The sequence below is a fragment of the Diabrotica undecimpunctata genome, chromosome 3 (genome assembly GCF_040954645.1).
Source record: "Diabrotica undecimpunctata isolate CICGRU chromosome 3, icDiaUnde3, whole genome shotgun sequence".
NCBI classification, from domain to species: domain Eukaryota; kingdom Metazoa; phylum Arthropoda; class Insecta; order Coleoptera; family Chrysomelidae; genus Diabrotica; species Diabrotica undecimpunctata.
Window position 1 is genome coordinate 7,550,248 of NC_092805.1, and position 23,656 is coordinate 7,573,903.

General features: G+C 32.7%; 1 protein-coding gene across 1 annotated transcript; it reads left to right on the plus strand.

The window, feature by feature from the left end:
- The first annotated feature begins 3,373 nt into the window (after nt 1-3,373).
- LOC140435475 (fatty acid-binding protein, liver-like) lies at nt 3,374-20,402 on the plus strand. Its single transcript, XM_072524208.1, has 4 exons — nt 3,374-3,504; nt 4,361-4,515; nt 10,037-10,129; nt 20,261-20,402. Exons 1-4 carry the CDS (start codon nt 3,438-3,440, stop codon nt 20,312-20,314), a joined length of 369 nt encoding a protein of 122 aa, XP_072380309.1. The 5' UTR covers nt 3,374-3,437; the 3' UTR covers nt 20,315-20,402.
- Nucleotides 20,403-23,656: the final 3,254 nt, after the last annotated feature.

Consider the following 23,656-nt stretch of genomic DNA (forward strand, 5'->3'; position numbering starts at 1 on the left):
GATGTGTCGGAATCAAATGTTTTGCTTCAATAATTGGTTTTATTCTCTTGAAGAGCAGTTTCGCAAATAGCTTCGATATTACAGGAATTATTACCTGGAATATTACCTGGAATAAATTATAATGACTTCCGCCATCTTCCATATCATTGGTACATATTTTAATCAAAATGCAGCATTAATAAGAATAGTAAATTTTACGATAGCTCTTTGGGGAAGATTTGTCAACAGCTCACCCGTAATTAATTTTCCCTTATTTCTTCCATCACTTCTTTTGATGTAGTTAGCCAAATTTCTTTCATTAATTGAACAGGTTTCTCCCATCTTTCTTCATCATCTTGAGATTCATTTGGTTTAAATCTATTTTCAAGATATGCAGCAAATAGCTCTGCTTTTTTGCACTACTTCTGGTCCAATTTTCATTTTCTAGTTTAAGAGGCGGAGAGTGAATAATAGGTCTTTTCAATCTTTTAGTAGCTTTCCATAGAATAATCTGCACTACCGTCATCTGTTAACTCCTGTAAGTAAGAATTAATTGAGTCGTACTGTGATGTACTATCCGACAAGCAAGAGCTGGCGGGTTGCGCGTAGAACAAATTCAAAAGTGGAAGGCATTTCTCATGTCGATTGCTGTCGGCTACGAGTTCACATCATGTGATTAATGCTAGATTTCTGACAGTGTTGTCAAGTATTTACATTTTTCTTTGGAGTGGCTCTATATTATAAACTATTATTTATATTTATTAAAATGGCAAGTGTATTAAAAGGCAAACCTTTGGGTTATACTTTTATACATAAATGATTATTTTTTAGTTTTAAATACAAGTAAAATCATCAATTTAAAATTTTTATAATCGAGTTATAATTATCGTTTATGAATAGTTTAGATTGAAGTGAAAAGTTTTTATAGTTTTAAATTTTCTAATAGTAAGGCGTAATAAATTGTAAGCTTTTGAAGCTAGATGAAATGCAAATCTTGCATGTACATTTTTATTAGACTTAGGTATTCTCAACAATTCATTTTTTATACTACATGTTAAAATGTAACTAATGTATGAAAATACCGTGATCTTATATTACAAATATCCCTTCCATAAAGTAGATTTTTTTATTTCCCAACTTGCTGTTTAGAGCATTTTTATCTTTTAGTTGCCAAAAGGTATTATAGTTAAATAACAAAAATTTAACTTTTATAAAAACTAAAATAAACGGAATGTATTTGTATTATTTTCAGCTTTTTTCAGGTCCAATAAAAAATTGTTTTCTTTCAGGCATAAGCTTAAGATCAGTTCAACGAATAGTCAGGAAAGGTCGGGTAACAGATAAAGCTTGCACGAGCAGAAATCTTTTCAATTCTCTGTCTACAAAAAAGCACAGAGTTTCCAAACTAAAAATGGATGTAGTTGACTAAGGCTTGTTACGTCGATTTATAATAAACTTCCATATTCAGGAGAAAATGCTGCCGACAATTAAAAGATTGCATCCAAAAATTGTGGAAGAATTGCAGTACCCCGGAAGCAGAGAAACTCTTCGAAAAGAGATTCATAATTTACGATTTCGTTGAAGAAAAACAAAAAATAATCGACATATTTTAATAGAAAAACATGAAATACGGAAATTAAGACTAGATTATCTTAGAAAAATTAAACAATTTCGCAGCGAAAAGCGAAAAATTGTTTTTAGGGATGAGACATATACTTGCACTCAGATTATTTAAAAGAATATAATTGGAGTGATAACAGTTCCGACGGTTTGACGAAGCCAGTATCAAAAGGACAGAGATTAATCATTGTTGCTGCTGGAACTGAGGAAGGATTCGTCAAGGATTCGTATCTGAGATGGGAATCCCAATCTAAAACTGGAGACTACCACGACGATATGAATTATGAAAACTATCACAAGTGGCTTACGGAAAAACTTTTGATACGGCAACTACGCATTTGTGACACCCGCGATTAAGTACCTCTCTTGTCTCTTTCAAAATAATTCCTTTTCTATTTTCGTGCAGCTCACCCGCCAGCTCTCGCTTGTCGGATTGTATATATTTGTTTTATCGACTACAAGAAGGTATTTGATAGAGTAAAACATGACAAGCTCATATCCTTCTTGAAGGAAGCAGGCTTGGATGATAGACTTGCGAATTATGCCAACATTAAAGTGGATGACCGTTTGACAAAGACAATCTCCATAGATAGAGGAGTGAGACAAGGATGTATTCTGTCTTCAGTGCTATTTAACATGTACTCGGAGCGTATCTTCGAGCAAGCACTGGGACAACTACAGGAAGGCGTCTTAGTTAACGGAATGCGTCCAAACAACATTAGATATGCTGACGACGCAGTAGTTTTTGCAGACAGCCAAGATGGTTGACAAGCAATAATGTCGCGCATATCAGATAAGTATAAGTCGAGAATAAGGGCTGGATCTTAATACGAACAAAACAAAGTACATAGTAGTTAGTAAGCGCGAAATATTAAATACACATATTTTAGTAAACCAACAGCCAATTGACAGGGTTGATAGCTACACATATCTTGGTACTAACATAAACAGTCAATGGGACCACTCTACTGAAATAAAACAACGCATAGGGAACGCAAGATCAGCGTTCGTAAAGACGAAGTTTCTTTTCAGAAGTCACGATTTACCACTTAGTACCAAAATCTCTATCATCAGATGCTATGTATTTTCAACATTATTATACGGAGTAGAGGCATGGACGCTCTCTGAAGCTTCTTTAGAAAAGCTCGAGGCCTTCGAGATGTGGTGTTACAGGCGGATCTTACCAATTTCATTGGTGGATCGTGTAACTCATATTAAGGTTCTACGTAGAATGCGCAAGGAATGCGAGATCACTAACACAATCAAAGAGCGCAAATTAAAATATCTTGGATATGCTACGAGAAATGAACACAGATATGGCTTATTGCAACTTATCCTTCAGGACAAGATATTTGGAAAGAGAGGCAAAAGACGAATATCTTGGCTTCAAAACCTAAGGAAGTGGTTCAAAACGTCTACAACCAGACTATTTCGATCAGCTGCAACTAAAGTTAGGATAGCTATTCAAGAATTCCTCTGTAGTTCGAGCATTTGAGGATATTCTTCACTGTCTTAAGATACAGAGTATTCCAATGTTTTTAGTTCTGCTTCTCTTTTATCACTTTTTAATTAACTTTGATCTAAAAATAGTTTCTTCAAGGGTTGTGATATTTTATCAATTTAAAAAAGTACCAATAACCATATTAAAACATAAAAAATATTTATTTAATTGAACAGATGTCTTCAAGTACATTAAATAAAGAATGTTATTGATAAAAATTTTATTACCCAGAAAATTTTATTATTTAGATTGTATATATAGGTCTCATTGCATTTTTATTTTTAGAAAGTTCTTTTTAACTTTGTCAGCTAACGTTTGTTATATATACATATCGGAAATGGTCCTTTCCGGAAAATACACTGTTATTGATGAAGATAACTTTCAAAATTATATCAAAGCAGTTGGTAAGTAAAATAATTTAACTTATTTGTTTATAATGTTTATACAGTTTTATAAACAGTCTATGTAACTTTGCTTTAGTCATCTAAATTTCGCCTAATTTTAACTTTCTCATGCTCATTGTTTTTCGTATGTTAGTTCCATAAGTGATTTTTGGTCTTTCTTGATTTCTTCTCTCTGGGGACTTCCAATTCAATAATATTTTTCAAAACAATCATAGCGTAGACTGTTTCTTTTTTTATATATTAAATAAAAATATTACATGAAAGAAACATTAATAATAAAAATTTGGTATTCAAACTGCAGTCAACTTATTTCTTATATATTAATTATATTTATTAGTGTTTATCTTTACCTGATCAAAATGGTTCCTCTCAATTAAATTTTAGGTTGGGTTCCTCGAATCTGCTTTAAATTGCTTTTATGTCATTCATTTATATTTCACATTTGTCGTTTACAGAGTTAATTTATATTTTTCTTAGCTGTGGCTGTACACCTTTCATATTCTGATTTTATTCTATCGATTTCTCAATTTTTTCGGCTTATTTATCTTGATTTTTTTTTCTCATTTTAAAAGAGACTTTCTTAGTATTTTTTTGTTTCTAGTTGATATATTTTTTTTAAAGTTACTCATGTCTAACCTCTGATTGCTCTTTATTTTCCTTTTCGTATCAAATTGACGGTTAATGCCCACTTGGCTCGGATCAGTTTATCATCGCCACAAGTCTAAAATCGATTTATTTTTGTTAAGTCTTTAACGATAGATCTGTTTGTTTTTTCTTCTTCTTTCAAAATTTGTCCTAGGTAAATATATTAAATATGGAATACATTTATGTATTGTAACCAATAACTATTTTCAAGGATTCAATGGTCAGTATCTGAAATATACAATTGAGTTTCATCAAGATGGCGATAAAGTCAAAATTAACGAATTTTACGGCGAGAAGTCTCTTTTCAGCGAAGTAATTATAGGGGGGGAAGTTGAGGAAATGAGTATAATGGGAAGTAAAGTTAAGGTAAGTTTTTTTTTGTGATTACAAATATTTAAAGGTGTTTTTACTTTTCGTCAACCTTTATTCATCTACTCCAAAATATAGGTATCTCCGAATTGCTTCCATTTTTCTATGTCCTGCGCCACTCTCGTCCACTTAATGAATTCGAGGAGAAGGGTGAATAGTTTGGACGAGATAGTATCTCTTTGTCTCACTCCCCTTTATAGTTTTACAGGGTTGGGTTTATATTTTCGATTACATGTATTTGAAGGGTTGCATTTTAGACAACATCTAAATAGGGGAAAGGTGGGCAAAATGGGGTACGTAAGATTTGAACTTACATATTTCATACACGGTATTAAAAATTATTGGTTTCAAGCTGTAAGCGTAATCTCTATGAAATAATAAGTAAAAAATAATATTGCGTGACATAGTAGTTTTGACGTTTCTGATGTATACTAATATTTTGACGTATGTGTCATTTGCCCCATTTTGCCCCACCTATGGGGCAGAACAGGGTACCTCCTAAAAGCTAAAGTCAGAAGGTAAAAAATATCTTTATTTTTGTATTCATAAGTATTGAACAATAAAATACATATGTATCTTTAATTATTTTCGCATAGAGCGCATAAGTGTGTAGCATCATCGTCATCTTCATCAACTCCTGCACACGAATTATGTGCCGATTTGGAGCATGATCGGCAACGAATCCACCCTTCTTCAGAGAAGTCATGGCAGTATAGACACTCATCTTCTGTAGCCTCTTCTTCACTTTCAGATGAAGCAGGAGTAGGAATTGGCATTTTTTTCTGAATAGTAGATAATGTTTTTTGTTGTTTGGCTGGTTTAACAGTGCCTTTTTTATTTTTAAGCAGATTTCTTTTTACGGTTTGGTCTGCTTTTCCTTGCCTTTGATTTTCAGCATTCCGCAACTCGTCCTTATATGGCGATGATGTCAAAATCACAGTTTTTCCACGTTTTCTGGTAGTCCTTTTACTTGTGTGTGATACTTTGGGAATTGGCAAAATGATTTGGGGACTAGCACCTTTAAAACTACTACAATTCAGATCTGGTTGAGAAGTTGAGTAAATGGAAGATTGTGCCAAAGTCGATGGGCTGAAAATATTTTGTACAATCATGGATGGTTGGGACGAAGTTAGATGGATGGAAGTTAGATGTTGCTGGCCTGGAGGTGACTGGGCAGAATCTTTGAAAGCTGTAGTACTCTGGACTTGCATCTCCCTTGTATCATTGAAAAAAAGTTCAATGTTTGTCGTTGCAGAAGGTAAGAAATCTTCATCTTTAAAAACATTCATGTCACATGGCCAGATTCCAGTTTTTTGAAAACCATTTCTAGCTGTGCTCATCGCTGCAGCCTGTATAAAAGCGGCCCCAAATAACGAAGCTATCTGAAACAAGGTAACGACTTTTCCAGGATTACATCTCAACCATTTACGTACTTCATCCTCGTAGTACTTACTTAACGGTTTCATAAATGCCACGTCTAGTGGTTGAAGTCGGTGAGAACAATGGGGCGGAAAACACAACAAAATTACCCCATTATCTCGTGCAAGATCAATTAATTCCAAGCTCTTGGTATGGGTGGAGTGTCCATCTAAAACAAGCAGAATTGGTTTCTCTTTTTTGGCTCCGGTAAAAGAAATAAATCTTTGAAACCAAACAACAAACAGTTCCTTGGTCATCCACCCAGTCTCCTGAACCTCAGCAAAGTCCAGTCTGGAATTCTTGCTGCATGCGTTTTCTGGGAAAAATTAACATTGGGGGAACATATGTCCCGCTAGCGGAGAAACAAATTTCAGCGGTAACAATTTGACCTCGTTCAGCTGAAGTTAAAATTCCAACCTGACGACGTCCTTTCTTGGAAATTACTTTAGAATGACCTTTAGGATTTACTGTTAAGCCCGTTTCGTCGCAGTTATATATTCTATCCCCTGTTAACTGATGGGTATCCAAAATATTTGAAAGAAGGTCGAAAAATTGTTTTACTGCGACTTTATTAAACCCCATTGCTCTAGCTGACGAGGTAGCTTCTGGCTTTCGTAAGCTAAGATTAGGATGCCTATTCAAGAATCCTTTTACCCAGTCTAAACCTGCTTTTGAATTTTTAAACGGATGAACAATATTATTGCGTTCTGCTAAATCAAAAGCAAGTTCTCTTAATTCATTCATGGTCAGACCAAATAGTTGAGCTTCCACGGTGGTCAAATAAACTGCTAGTTCTGCTTCTTGTTCTATTGAAAAGATACATTTATAACGTCCAATCGTTTTCTGAATTTTGTATTCGTAATTGTTTCGCTTTTTTTTAACGTAGCACTCTAATGTTGTTTGGGGTATATTAAATTGCTCAGCCGCTTTCTTATATCCCATGAAACCATCTATAACTAGTTGCACTGCCTCGTGCATCTGTTGTTCACTCCAACTTTGTTGTCGATCTGTTTTTCTTTTATAATTTCTTACCATTATTATCTGAAGAAAAATAAAATGTAATTAGAATAATCAAACACCAAACATATCAATTCATGGGGCAAAATGGGGTAACCCCGTTTTGCCCCAGCTGCATATTTGTGATTATAGTGCAATAATAAATTTAATAACACTTGAAACGTAATAATACTAACAAAATTATAAGTTCACACCTTAGACAATGACATGAAATAAATAGCTATTGAGTGAATATAGTTCCAGTCTACTTACTTTTGTAAACGAAATATGTAAATATTGCAATACCACCATCAATCCTCACTATTCAACGAATTCATCGACTTTGGCGCGCTGTACAGCCAAACGGCGGCATCAGGTGATGTACCACGTGAACACGAAATTCCTGGAGATGTAGCTCAATTGCACTAGTGGTTTGGAAAATAAGAGGGGTACCCCGTTTTGCCACACTACCCCGTTTTGCCCCCCCTTCCCTACACACTACGTTGTAAAATTAAAATTGATGGGAAAATAATAAAGCAGGAAGCAAGGTTTAGATATCTGGGAATAGATCTAACTAGTTACGGAGATGTTGAAGTGGAAGTACGACAACAAAGCTTAAAATCAAGTAAAGCGGTGGGATCTCTTAATGACACAAGCTGGAAGAACAAACACCTAAGACAAGACATAAAAACAAGAATCTATAAAGCAGCAATTAGACCTATATTAACATACACGGCGGAGACAAGACCTTACATATCTAAAACGAGATGACTACTAAAAACAACAGATATGAAAATATTTCGACGAATATCAGGGAAAAGTCTGTTGGATAGGGAGATAAGTGAAAACATAAGAAGAGCATGCAATATAGAAGACATAAATGAATGAGTGAAAAACCGGAAACAGGAGTAAAATGAACACAGTAGAATGGCAGAGGATAGGATAGTACGAATAGCACGGAATAAGTCACCAAATGGACGAAGAAGTATTGGCAAACCAAGAAAAAGAGGGTGCCATAATATAAACAATTTAGGAGGCTGATATTGAAGAAAAAATAGTCTTTAAAGACTAGATACAAGAAGAAAATAATTACTACAGTGCTTGTTTTATTTTTCTGTCGCTGATTTTCGACATATATATGGTAATTTTATCCTCTCCTCGCTATTTATTAGATTTAATTATTTTAAGGCTATTTTAATTTCTGGTATATCCTCTGAGTAGATATTTTATGTATAATTCTCTAAGTTTGCTATCCTTCCTGTGTGTTAAATATAATAATTAGATGTTGAGTTGCTCTATAGCCTTGCTTATTTTTTTCTACTCTGTATAGCTACAGTTTTCTCGTCCCTGACTTTCTAATAATCTGCTTATATTGGTATATTCTTGTTGTTGGCTTCTTCTTTTAGTATTGGCAATCAGAGCCTGCTACATTCTGCTGATGATTTTTCTACACATTTTTCTTCATTAAGTACATAGGATGAAAGCAGCTTCTTTGATTTTTTTTATAAACAAGTTTATTGTTTCTTGAGATATCTAGAATTAGTCTTTAATGAATAGGTACTTGTTTTTTTTGTGATAGTTTCCCTCTGTTTGGTTATTGTGTAGCATTTGCAAATTCTTTAAAATATATATTGAAATATATTGAAATCCCCTCGTACATATTAAAAGACGAAATAATTTTTTTAATTCCTCTTAGCGTCGCCGAGTAAAATAAACCATTTTAGAGTTGTTTATATTTCCTCAGTATTATTTGATCATAAAACCGCTCGATATATGCATTTCAAATAAAAATCCATTTAGAACGCTAAGAAGTTTTAGCCGGAAAGATAATTGCTCATTCTCGTTGAGGCGTTATCAGCGTTGACAACTGCTTGCAGCCTTTTGTCCAAATTTTTCATTGAATTTGTAATATCTTCGTCCTTCGCCTTTTTTTATGGGAAAATGAGTAGCAGTTCAATTAATAAGTACAGTTAAAGTGAGTTTTGAAATGTTGCCATTGTATTCAGTTGTACCTATTCCTGTTTGTAAGAAGCCAAGCCATAGTGCCATTTCAACCTTTGTTTGTGGTCGTCACTCCAGACCATAAATGCAGTCCAGTTCTCCCAGAAATTCTAAGGTCCAGTGAGGTCCGGTTTACAAGTAAAAGTGCATTTTGGTGAAATCAAGTAACTTTTTCTGTGATTAAATTTCAAAGTAAAGACAAACATTTTCTTAATAATATTAATTGCTTTCATTATTTAAAAAGATAATTTTTTATTTGCCGTAGTTTATAGCCCAGTAACATTTGTAAGTTTTGTAGAAACGGATTTTGTAAAGAGATAGGACATATTATGTAAGTTTTTCTTCTTTATTATTTTGGTATAAATCTCTGTAATTACTTATATAGTATTTTTTGTGCCATCTGTATTTTTGTAACTGTTTGTGGTTACACAACAATAAATGTTTGATTTATTTCTCTAAACCATTTTTTTATTTATTTAGAAAACAAGTTTATAACCCCTTTTTTGAATTTCAATTAAAAGGACAAATTTTGTATTTCTAATAATTATTTCAATAGTTATAACTAGTTGTTGTAATCGTTATAATTTGGCACCTCGAAGCGGCGTCCATTTTAAATTACTTGAGGTCATTCCTGTTGTTTTGTCTGTCCATTTGTTCCAGGAGATTCAGTAGTTGCATTACATTTTTGTAGTTGCCCCAATCTAACTTGCCATTCAATTATCCACGACCCAGCTACTTCAAATAAACCCTGAGTGCCGTTCGCATAAGTATCGTTTGTTTTGCTTGCCCTATCTCCGCCCCAGTAACTTCTGTCCCCAATTTTCAACCCCCCATAATAATACCCTATGTGGTAGGCAAAATATTTCGTTTCAATTTTTATTTTTTAATATTTCGTTTCGGCTATTGATGCAGCTCTATGCTGTGGCCAGTCTATGATCGCCTGCCCATAGAAAATGGATTTAGTACAGTCACGTCTTTATTGATTAAAATATTTTAGTAGTTAACGGATTTTATAAGATTAAACAAACTTACTACAGTTCTATAAAATGTTCTGTATTATTCTCTATAAGATATTTTGAAATGATATTTTTTTATTTTTCAGAACTACGCTATTTTTTTCGAAAATGTCCTAATTGTAAGGAGAAGTGATCAGCGCACAATAATATACAACTTTAAACCGACCGGAGGAGAAATCGTAAATTTTATTTTTTTATTATAATTAACAATTTTATTATTACGATAATGGATTATGTGGATTAGAATAATTATGCAGCTCTAGTTTTGTTACAAACATAATATGAATAAGATGAATACAAAGAGTTAAAAGGAATAAAACATGTTAAAATTCGTTATTTTTGCTGCACTTTTGATCACCATGCCACTGATAAATGTACTTTTTGGTTTAACGACCTTGTCTGCTTTTAAGTTCCACATTTTTCTATGTGTGAGTCTAGCTACCAATAACGTAGTCAGCGCTCTCTTAGTTATTTGTTCTCTCTGCTGATTTTAAAGCTACTTTACTTTACGTACTAGATTTAGATTTGTACCATTCACAATTATAGGATCCAGTCTCTCCAAATTCCTCCTTATAGTTTTATTTCTTCCTCCTTATTGGTCCATATTTCATGATTTTAGATATGTAAGTAGCTAGTAAGTAGGAGTTAAGCTAAACCGCATTCATTTAACAAATTTCCAATCGTCAATAGAACCACGTGTAAGCCAAACAGGGTCGTACTGATGTACGACCTATGTATCATATGATTTTTTTAAATATTTACTTTTGAAACTGTTAGTATAAGAATTTCTTGAAATTTAATCATTATATCACAATTAAACTAAACTCTAAAAAATAACACGACCAGTAAATAACTTAACAATAACTATGACATAAATATAACACAATATATTAACTTAAAAATTAAAAACACGATACAATTAGAATTTAAAATGATGGCAAGTTGGGATCTGTAACATGAGAATCTGTCTCGCTTAAGGTAATAGATTATATTTAATAGTCTCTTGACAAATGAGACGGCGAATATCAACACGTGCTCATGTTTACTGATGGGAATTTGGTAAACGAATGAACTATATCAACCCATCAAGACATATTTCACAAAAGAAGAGATAGGATTAGCTTTTTCTGTCTGGTTTTGCTTGGTTTTGATATAAAAGCTACCCTCCATGTTTTTGGTATGTACTCAAGTCATACATAACTTTTTGTACAGAAAATAATTTTCCTTTTGTAGATGTATTTTATAATTCCCGCCCAATCCCAGTGATTTATATCTTCTTCTTCTCATTGCGCCGTCACCTTTCGAAGGTTGGCGATCCAAATGGCAATTGTAGTTTTGGAAACTGCTGCCCCAAAGATCTCTGCGGATGAGCGGTCGAACCATCTCCTCAGGTCTTTCAGCCACGAGTTCTGGCGTCTTCCTACTGATATTTTGCCCTGTACTTTTCCTTCCAGTATAACTTGAAGTAATTCATATCTTTCGCCTCTCAACACATGACCCAAATATTGCAGTGATTTATATAACTCAAATAATTTATTATCCATTTAATTCTTTTCTTATATACTACTTATTTTGCCACATGTCAGTTTTCTTTAGAACCATCTGTTCATTTTTGTCCTTTTCTGGTAGCTTTTTTTCCCTTTTGTGATACTTTTCTGTTTTTCGCTATCTCCTACAAGAAATTGTTCTGCAGCCATCTCTAGATCGAATGTATGTCTTATCTTCGTTTTAATCCTTCCTACACAATATTCCAGGTCTACTTAGTAAGCTTCTTATTCCATTTTACTAGGATTGCGGTAATGTTCTTTGAGTTGATGTGTGGACAAGACATCTCATCTGACATATGCCTTTTTTAACACTTCTAGCTACGTTAGCTATGACCACTGCTCAATTATATCCTTTCGTTCAATAGTAAGTTAGTGTGTTTCTTACATTAAGTACTTCTAACTCATATTTCATAACAAACTGTAGTAATACCTCATCTCTTTCTTTGTATTTGTGCTGCTCCAGGTCAGGTCGTGAGCTTATCATAGCCAATGATCAGTTGCAGTCTATTTTACACTCGGATTTTCTTTTGGTTTACGCACCAGCATCAATATTTCTTGATCTTAGGTAAGACCTAGACAAGAAAATAAAAATCAAGAAAGGATAAGGATCAGGTGAAAATGCAAAATTTAAATAAAATGCATAGCACAATTCTTGTGGCATCTTCTTCTTCTTCACGTGCCATATCAGAGTTATCCGACGTTGGTGATCACCAATGCGAAGGCTTCTCGATCTTTTGCCACTTGGAATAATGGTCCTGCATTTGATATCTGAGTCCATTCACGAATGTTTTTTAACCAAGGAACCTGTTTTCTTCCTACACATCTACGGCCTTCTATTTTGCCTTTAAAGATCAGTTGTAATCCTATATCAATTTTTCTTCACTATATGTTCCAGATAAGACAATTTTCGATGTTTAATAGTCTTTAGAAATTCTCTAACTTTGTTGACCCTACTTAGTACTTCCTCATTAGTTTTTCTTGTCCAAGGTATCTTCAGCATCCGTCGATGAATCCACATTTTCAATGCTTTAATTCTGTTTATACTTGATATATTTAATGTCCACACTTCTGCTTCATACAAAAGTGCAGACCAAATAAAGGACTTAACCATTCTTTGTCTTAGTTCTAAACTGAGATGATTTTTGCAAAGAAATGTCTTCATTTTTATAAAAGTAGTTCTAGTAATTGCTATTCTTTGGATTTATTTTTATGTCTGGATCTAGTCGGTCCATTATGACAATTCCCAAATATGTAATTTTGTGAAATTTTTCAACTTAGACTCCATTTAATTGAAGCTCCGCATTTCGATGTAGGTTACTACTAAAGACTAAAAATTTGGTTTTGTTCGATATTTTCTGAGAGAATTACTGTATCATCTGAGTATCTAATTACATATAGTAGTTCCCCGTTGATTTTGATTCTATATGGCTGTCTCTCAAGTGCCTTTTTAACAGCTGGTCCAAGCTTGTCTGACTCCTCGTTGCATGGAAATGTTAGTGTAATTGTCTCCAATTTTTACGATAGCAGTTTGATTCCAGTACAGATTTTTAATGACACGAATATCTTTGTCATCTATTCCTACATTTTTTAGGATTTGAATTATATTTACATGCTGTACTTTATCGAATGCCTTTTTGAAGTCAACACAGCATGCAAATACATCTTTTCTTTAATCACGGTATTTTAGTAATAGGATATTTAGCGCAAAAAGTGCCTGTCTAGTCCCCATAATATTTCTAAAACCAAATTGGGTATCTTTAAGATCTTCTTCGGATTTGAGTCTAATTCTGTTGTGGAGTATTCTTAGAACAATCTCTAAAGTCTGTCTGATTAAGCTAATTAATCGATATTTTGAGCCTTTGCTAGCATTGGGTATTTTAGGTATTGTAACAAAAATGGACTTAAGCCAGTCTGCCTGAATCACTATAGTGGTATATATTGCATTCAAATGTTTTGCTTTTCTTTTATAAACCAAAATAAACTAGATATTACATAAGTCACTGAATAATCAAAACAAAATTGTTTTTAGTTGACAAAAGGATTCTTGACATCAGTTTAAGATTCCCTGTAATGCATTAAACAAAACTGGGGTTGTCTAATGATAAAACTGGCTTCAAATAAAACATTTATCAGCTATATCAAAGCATTTTGTGATGTTACATAACCAAATTAATTACTATTTAAATGGGAATAAGCCACAATTAAAGGTTAAAATACGTTTATTGACGTTTCAATTTCCACTTCGGAAATCGTTCTCAAAATACAAACATTAGTAAATTAAACCAATTTTGTTAAATTTGTTTAATTTACTAATGTTTGTATTTTGAGAACGATTTCCGAAGTGGAAATTGAAACGACAATAAACGTATTTTAACCTTTACTTGTGGCTTATTCCCATTTAAATAGTAATTAATTTAAAATGCCACAAGAAAATAGCTTCAGAACAATGTTACATAACCATTTTTAAACAATTTTTATAAGAATAAACTATTAATTATGCTTACCCATAGGCATGCAGAGCTTTAATGCTCTTTGGTGTATCATCTGGACCATAAGCTTTTCTAATTTTAGCGTGTTTTTTACCTCTGATTTCATAATTTCTGGGTCGTCAGTACACTTGTGATAGGTTTCGGTAATATTATTTCTGTCATCTTCAAACAACTCTGATATATACAGTTTATCTTATTTCATTCTCATTTACAACAATTTTGTTGTTATTGTCAACTAGTACAGAGGGAACTCGTTTTTTAAATATGTTTATTTCTTTTACTTTTTCGTTCACATTAAAAAAGTCGTGCTCAGATATCACATCCTCAATTTCCTCGCACCTTTCTCTTATCCATTTTTCTTTGGATAATTTTATCTCCCTTTCAATTCTTCTTTGTAGATGTCTATATTCTGTTTCATTCGATTTTATAAGTCGACGTTGTTCCATCAATTTCAAAATATCTTCCACATATCTGCCACAAGGGGTTGGTGATCCGATCCAATATCTGCTCCTGGAAATTTAGTATTGTACTTTTTTGACAACATTTTGGAAACGCTCACTCACAAGTATATAATCTATTTGGTTTGTAAGACTTAGGGCTGCTTTCATCATCAAATGGAGCTTTCTAACTATGTAGTCGTCGCTTGGATAGTTTATACCAGGTATTTGCAATGACCATGTCATTATATTTACAAAATTCCTACAATCTCTGTCCTTGATCGTTAGGTTGTCCAAGACCATAAGGACCTACAGTTTGACCCCGTTGACCTTCCCCAATTTTTGCGTCGAAGTCGCCTATAATATATAAAATTCCATGTTTATTAAGCTTCTGTAAGATATCTAGGATGTGATCATAGATCTTTTCGACTTTATCGTCACATTTACCATCTGCAATCGGGGCATACATTTGAATTATATTGTTTTTGAATGGTTGAGTATTTATTTGGAGTAATATCATTCTATCCGAGACTGGTAATGATGTTATTAATATACCTATACCATTTTTGCGATGCGGGTCTTCTGTGCTGTTACCGGCATAATATAATTATGCTAGAATAAACTACTTGTGGCATCTACTGTTGTTTATTAATTACTTACAATTTTCTGTTTTATTCATGTATTCCCACATTTTGAGGGTTGAAAAACCAGGAGATGCTTTGACCGTTCATCAGGAGAAATCTTTTTGTGTAGTAATTTCCAAAGCTACATTGAATTTGGATCGCCAACCTTCAAAAATTATATACATTAATTCAAAATCTAGATGTATTCAGATGTCTGTTAGTGAAAATTCCAAGTATTTCAAGGAAAGAGAGAAATGCAGAAAATATCCCCATTTATCACCATTCTCTTTGCCTTCATCCGGGGTCAGCTTCTCTAATTAAATTCCCCCATAAGTTTGTATCTTGTGTTATACTAATATCAATTCCCTTTACCAACATGTCCTTTCTAAACATCTCCCCCCGGTTACTTAGTCTTCCTCTCCACTCTTCCTAGGAACTTACAGATCAGCCATTCTTCGTATTGGATGAATAAACTCTCGACATTGAACATACCCGAACCATTTTAACCTATGTTCTCTCATTTTTTCCTCCATGTATTGTTAAACATATTCAACACTTCTTTATCAAGTACAAATTTCAATGACATTATTCCATTACTCATTCTTACTACTTTTACTACGTGTACAAATCCTAGTTTTTCAATCGTTAGTGCAGAAGCTGTAGCAATATATAAAGTATTAAGATACTTTGAAAACACTCAGAATACATCTGTTACAATAGTATCTGACTCATTGTCTGTTATGTTAGCCATTGAAACTTTAAATTTTCCTAGTAATAACTCAAATATATATGTCTTTCAAGTTAAAAGACTTGTTTAAGACATTTATAAAAACCGAAGAGTTGTTCATTTTTTGTGGGTTAAAGCACATATAGGTCCTAAATACAACGAACATGACCTATTAGCTAAAACGGCCATTGATACCGGAACGCAAGCTGGTCACCAAATCTGTAGACAAGACGCATTAACAATAATTAAAATAATATCAATAGTAAATGGAAACAATCTTGGCATATATATAGTACGCATCCTCGCAATATGCTTCTATACAGCCTTTAATCCCAAGTGATTATTGGTTTAAAAATTATTCTGTTCCACGAAGGTATATAACATCCATAATTAGAATGAAATTTGGACACGCCGGCTATCCTAGTCATCTGTCCAAACTAAAAATCGTAAATTCAAATTTATGACTGTCAAAAAGAAGGTGATCTAGATCACATTTTCTTCGAATGTAAAAAATACACAAAACAAACTGAAATTCTAATAAAAAATTTAGTCAACATCAAAATTTTTCCTCCGTACAATATGTGCTATCTGCTATTTCTAAATATAAGAGTTGTAAATGAATGTTTGATGGAATTTATTTGCAAAAGTAAGCTTAATATTTAACTGTAATTAGAATCCTAACCTCTGTTTTACCCCATTTGTTATTACCTTTTATCCGTGACCCAATCTAGTTTGTCTTAAAAAATCGGTTGCCTGTAAAGTCGGTTTTACGGGCGAAGATTTTACGTGACAACATCTTTTTCTCGGTAGAATATTTATTGATATGAATATTATTAAATTGCACAATAGGAACAAGGAATTGAATGAAAATAAGAATTGCACAAATTTTAACTATAGAAATATATTTTGTTTACTAAAACATTGTACATGTAAACTTAAACTTAACTAATTCCTATTTGAGTGATTTTGTTGAGGATAGGACGATGATAGGAGAAATATGAAATGAAAGAAAGTGTTTCTGCTGTAATGTGTCTTGAACGCCAAGAACGCTCGAGAAAGACAGAGACACAAGCACGGAAGCACGCACCGATTCAACGCGCCTAATGCTCTAGTGCTGCGCGCGCAGCGGACCGATCATGTTTGAGTGGGAGAGAGACGCAAGGCATTCGCCGGTCCGGCGGGCCTCTCTCTCGTTCGGTGACTCACTGTAACAGACGTGAGCGGGCGTTACACTTTTTCATGAATGACTCCGAGCCACAACCTAATTTAAGACGTTGTCACGTCAAAAACAATGATGGGTCCCTAGACGAGAAACGAGTGTCCATGTTTTATCTCTATCCTATCCTTAATAATAATTTTAATGCTTAAAATTTGTAATGCTACAAGTTTGAAATTTATATTATCTTTTTATATTGTACTACACAATCTTCTTTCTGGGTAGAATATTTTCATGTTGTGACTGGCTGTATGGCACTTGCCTATGCCATTTAAACAAAAAAAAAAAATACGTGTACATTTTTCTTTCAGGAGTTATACCAACTGCATTACTAGTGTTTATTTTTCCTACATACCACAATTTGTATCCTTCACCTATAGCCCAGTCTGGTTATACAAAAATCATTGATTTCACGGCAAAATGTTTCGCAGATATCTGAAGCTTTTAAGACATAGGTGGGGGTTACTAGATGACGAATAGATAAAAAGATACTCCTAGTTTTACCTTGCGTTTTTTTTAAGCAATAATTTATGGTCAGAATTTGATTTTTTATCTATAAGTTTTTTCCCTTATAATTTAAATAAACAATATGTATACCATTTTTTTATATCAAGAATACCTTTATTTTCCCCTTTTTTCAATTAAAATTGATAAATAATTTACGGAGATATTTGCAAAAAAGCAGTTTTTTTGCACTAATTTATAAATTTAATTAATTTTTTTATTAACAAAATAAAATGTTATTAATACATTTCAACATTGAGGAATTACCGTCCTTTAAATTTGTGCGAAATTTCCCCCGATTGGTCAAATAGTTTAAAAGTTATTCAATTTGTTTATCCCTGGGACTAATTATTTAAACCATTGATCTTGCCCTATGAATGATGCTAGACACATTTAACAAATTTCATAAGATTCTTTAAGACTTATACTATCTCAGAAGTTAAATGAATATTAAGTTTTCATCCAAATTATTTACAAAATAAACGTTTGAAAAAGGGGTATGTTTTTTACTTATAAACAATTGTAATAACTTCTATATTTTTCAAGCTACAGACTTGTACGTACAACCATTAGATAGCTGGTAAAAAAACTCACATTTAACAAAAAAAATTAACCTTCTATGAACAATAGGAACGAAGTTATCTTATCTCCATTGTTTATAAACATTAAGAAGTAAAATTTGCACAAATTTTGAATGAAAATCTAAACTTTATATTGAATTTAATAGCTATAAAATTCGTCCAATTTTTCGAAACTTAAAACCTTTCGAAACGAAGTTACTTTCGAAAGATCGACATAGGAAAGTGGAGAGGAAACTGTTTTAGCTCCTGGCTGCAAAATTTAATATTATGGTTACGGATTTATCATTCAAAAGCTTCAACAGTTCTGTAGGAATTTCATCAGGTCCATTTGCTTTTCCATTTTTAGCGTTTCTTATTGCGTATTCTACTTCTTCTTTCAATATGTCTGGCCCAGTTGCATTGATTATCTGAGTTAAGTTGTTTCTATCTTCTTCAAATAATTCATTCAGGTATTCTGTCCATCTTTTTATTTTATTCTCTAGATCTACAATAAGATTTCCATCTTTGTCTTTAAGTTTACCTATTTGGCATTTCTTTATGCTTCCTGATATTTTTTTACTTTTTTGTGCATATTGAACGCATCGTACTTTTTCTCATAGGTTTCCATTTCTTCACATTGTTCTTTAATCCACTCCTCTTTGGCTTCTTTTATTCTCTTTTTTATGTGTTTATTTATTTCTTTGTATTTGTCTGGGTAATTCTTCATCTTTCTTCTTTGTTCCATCAAGTCTAGTATATCTTGTGTCATCCACCCCTTATTCTTTGTTGTTGTTTTTGTAAGATGTTTCTTTCCTGCTGTTTGTATAGCTGTATTTATGTAGGTACTTTAATTTTTGGTTAACGTTGTTTGTATCGTTAATTTGTTGCTGCACTGAACGGGGGTTTTCATTTATTTCTTCTCCTGTTTCTTGTCGTATATTTTTGTTTCTAAGTTTATTTAAATCTAGTGACTTTCTGTGTGGTCTTCTAATCTTTTTTGGTCTCGCCTCTATCACAGTAACTACCGGGTTATGATCTGAGCCTATATCAGCTCCTGGGTACGTTTTAGTACATTTAACAGCATTATGATACCTCCTTGCTATCATAATGTAGTCTATTTGATTTCTCACTATTTTTTCTTTGGTATGTTGTGGAGATGTCCATGTATATAACCGTCGAGGAGGTAATTTGAAAAAGGTATTTGTTATTACGAAGTCTTCACTTTGGGAAAATTGAATCAATCGATTTCCTCTGTCTTTTCTGTTTCCAAGCCCATATTTTCCTACTTGTTCTCCTACCTTACCTTGACCCACCTTGGCATTAAGATCGCCCATTAATATGTTAATGTATGGAAAGACTGACTTAATATTTCGACGAGCTACCCCAGAATAAAAAAAAAAGAGGCTTGCAGCTGCAAAGGAAATCCGAGATAATGTAAATTTTTCCTACGTGTTGCAATTTGAAGTTCCGATGCCGAAAAAAAAACGGAGCTGAAACAGATATCCTTTATCAAACGTTTATTTTGTAAATAATTTCGATGAAAACTCAATATGCATTTAACTTCTGAGATAGTCCAAGTCTTAAAGAAACCTATGAAATTTGCTGAATGTGTCTAGCATCATGCATAGGGCAAGCTCAATAGTTTAAATAATTAGCCTCAGGGATAAACAAATTAATCCTTGATGTTTAAATGTATTAATACCATTTTATTTTGTTAATAAAAAAATTAATAAAATTTATAAATTAGTGCAAAAAAACTGCTTTTTTGCAAATATCTCTGTAAATTATTTATCAATTTTAATTAAAAAAAACGGGAAAATAAAGATATTCTTGACATAAAAAAAATGACCTAAATATTGTTTATTTAAAATACAAGCGAAAAAATTTATAGACAAAAAATCAAATTGTGACCATAAATTATTGCTTAAAAAAAACGCAAGGTAAAACTAGGAGTATCTTTTCATCTATTCATCATCTAGTATCCCCCACCTATGTCTTAAAAGCTTCAGATATCTGCGAAACATTTTTCCATCTTTTTTTTAACCAGACTGGGCTACTAGTTCTTCCGCTCTTTTTGGTTTTGATCCCGTGAAGAGAATATCACCATTACTTAGTTTTCTTTTTATAAAACGTAGAGGAGATCAACGCAAAACCCAATTACTGTTGTTGGTACTTACAATATGAATAAAATCTTTATTATATTTTAGATTCACATAGCACCGAATGCATTTGGAAAACTAATCTTCAAGAAGGACGATTAAATTGATCGATAAGAACATAAGGTGTATACGACAATAAAATGTTTTTGTAGAATTATTATTGACTTATTAAAATTATATGTAATTGCGTTTTGTCTATTAGGTATCTAGGTATTATGTCTATCTAGGTAAATATTTGAATATTAAAAATAGAAAACTTCCAAAATCTAAAGTGAAAAAGTTAGCTAGATAAATGTAAACACACCTTGATTTATGACGCTGTCAACTTTCTATTTTTAAATTGTTACTACGAATAGATAAGTAATAAGAGAAATTTCAAAAGTAATTCAACTATTTTAATTATTATTTTATTAGCTTAGTCTATTATGGACAATAATTTATTAATGCGTCTCAAGTAATTATGTTTTAATTTTATATACAGTGTGGCGCACCGAAAACGAAACAGAGGCATTTACTGGCAGATGATTCCTTTTTTGAAAAAACGCTCGGACCCGTCGATTTTGTTTTCGAGAGGGACACAAAATTAGCATAAAATCACTTTAACATTTGCAGCCCCTTAAGCGGGGGTGGCATCATCCCTAAATTCTTAAATGAAAAGGGGGGTCGAATGATCCATTATTTGAAAGGTCTTTCAACTCCCTTTATAATGATGTAAAATTCATGTATTCAATTCAGTAGTTTTGGAGATTTATTGATTTAAAGTTTAAAGTAGACTTTAATAGGTACATCAAATTAGTTTGTACTTCTTTCAGAAGAAATTTGAGTAAAAGCATTTTCTTGATAAGTAAATGCTTTTATTTACTACGCCCATGGTTTATTAATAATAAAAATAGCAATTGAAGTGTCCTTTGTGACAAAAAAAGTTGTTTCTTGAAGAAAGATAAGTAGAGAATGCCACGTACTTATTTTAAACAGGAAATAGTACATTAGTTTGCGATTGATTTGACCAATCTTTATTGTTAAAATATCATTTATTGCTTTATACATAAATTAATCATGGTATATTCCACGGCAGAAAGGGTTGAAATTATTGAAATATTTTTCGGAAATAATCAGTGCGCTAATAGAACAGCACAAATTTTTAATGAGCGACATGAGAACAATAATGTGCACCGAAACTATGTTCTAGAACTTGTAGCTAAATTTCGGGAAACTGGATCAGTCGCCAATAAAAAACGTAATATTGAAAATCCTATAAGGAACGAAGCAACAGAAGTGGGGGTTTTAGGGCAAGTTATTGTAGATCCTACATTAAGTACCCGCAAATTGCAAACTTCGTGTGGTGTTAGTCGACGTACTATCCAACGGATTCTAAAGGCCCATAATTTTCATCCGTATAAAATTCACCTTGTACAAGAACTTAATGAAGACGATTTTGATAAGCGATTAGAATTTTGTGAACGATGAACAATTTTTATTTAACATTTGCTTTTCCGACGAATGTTCCTTTTTTTAAATGGCGAAGTAAATCGTCATAATTGTCGATATTGGTCGGACTCTAATCCCAGAATTTACCATGAGGTACACACACAGCAGCCACAAAAATTAAATGTTTGGGCTGGCATTTTTGGCGATCATTTGGTTGGTCCTTTTTTCTTACCTGGAAATTTGACTGGTGAAATGTATTTGGAATTACTGCAAAATGCCATAGATCCTGCGCTAACAGATATAATTGAAAATCAGAATGATGGTCGATACGTTGAGAATATGTTGATGTTCCAACAGGATGGTGCCCCACCACATTACGCATTAAGAGTTCGGCATTATTTAGATCAGACCTTTCCAGGTCAATGGATTGGTAGAAGAGGTGCCGTTGAATGGCCCCCAAGATCGCCAGATTTATCACCTTTGGATTTCTTTTTGTGGGGTTACTTAAAAAGCAAAATCTATGCTACTCAGCCAACATCCTTAGAAGATTTACGACAAAGAATTATGAATGAGTGCCATCAAATTACTCCTCAAATATTGCAAAATGTCCGGCAACGTTTTCAGCAAAATCTTTATTATTGCATGGAAAGTAATGGTGGTCATTTTCAACATTTACTCGGCTGACAGGTCAGTTCATTCTTTATTTTTTAACAACTTTGCTGCTATGTATTGATCTCCTCTTACGATGATGTATTTAAACTTTAAATCAATAAATCTCCAAAACTACTGAATTAAAGTACATGAATTTTACATCATTGTAAAGGGAGTTGAAAGACCTTTTAAATGATGGATCATTCGACCACCCTTTCCATTTAAGATTTTAGGGATGGTGCCACCCCCGCTTAGGGGGCTGCAAATGTTAATGTGATTTTATGCCAATTTTTCCCCCTCGATAACAAAATCGACGGGACCAAGCGTTTTTTTTTAAGGAATCATCTGCCAGTAAATGCATCTATTTCGTTTTCGGTGCGCCACCCTGTATGAATATATTTAATACCAAAATTAAATTAAAGAGTGTCAATGCGTATGAGAAAGTATTATAATAACAAAGAAAAGAATGAAGAAGGAAGACTTAAATGTACTCGGAGATCTACGGTCCAGAAAATATAGTCGGTTCGCTAATCCCAGTCCGAACTGTCTAGTGAATTTAGTAATTATTTTTTTGCGAAGTTAGTTAGGTACTTTTTGACAGACTAGAAGTGGCTGGAAATTACCCGTGCTCATAGCGTATTTCATTAGAGTATTTCCTAGACCTTTTTTGCAAACTTATACTAATGTTCTATTATTCCTATCAGAAACTAGTTTTGGACGAACCGGGATTTTACCTTTTTTATCTAACGTACTTTATTATGTGGATTATATAAACAAAATTTAGTACTTTTTGTAATTATATATTACTTGAAATATTAGGTACTTATTCAGCATTATTATCATCGCAAAAAAAATAATAAATTAACTGGAAAATATTAAACGTTTATTGAAAATATTCTCAAGAAACTAAAGCTAAATGCTACCAAACATGATTAAGTTGGTTGCCTATATTTGGCGCAACTCAACAATATAAACTAAATTAGCCTAACTTTTTTATAAAATATATTTTTTTTATATAATAATAGAAACTTATTTTCTTTGTACATGCTATAAATTTCTAAGCGAATTTGATTTTTGACGCTATGTCAAACGGAACTGGATGTTAACTGAAATGTTTTTGTTATTAAGAACATTTGTAACACTTACATAATTCGATAAATATATTTTAATGATCAACTTGCCTCAACAGGGTTTCATTCGGCAAATAATTAAAAAAAAAATGGTAGGTTCTTTGAATAAACCTTTGTGCGGTTTCATTACCTTGTAACTTAACAACATCCTTGCTCATCTAACTACAACTAACAAAGAATTAAACAAAAATAATAGAAAAATAAAACTATATTAACTAATATAAACAACACGAAT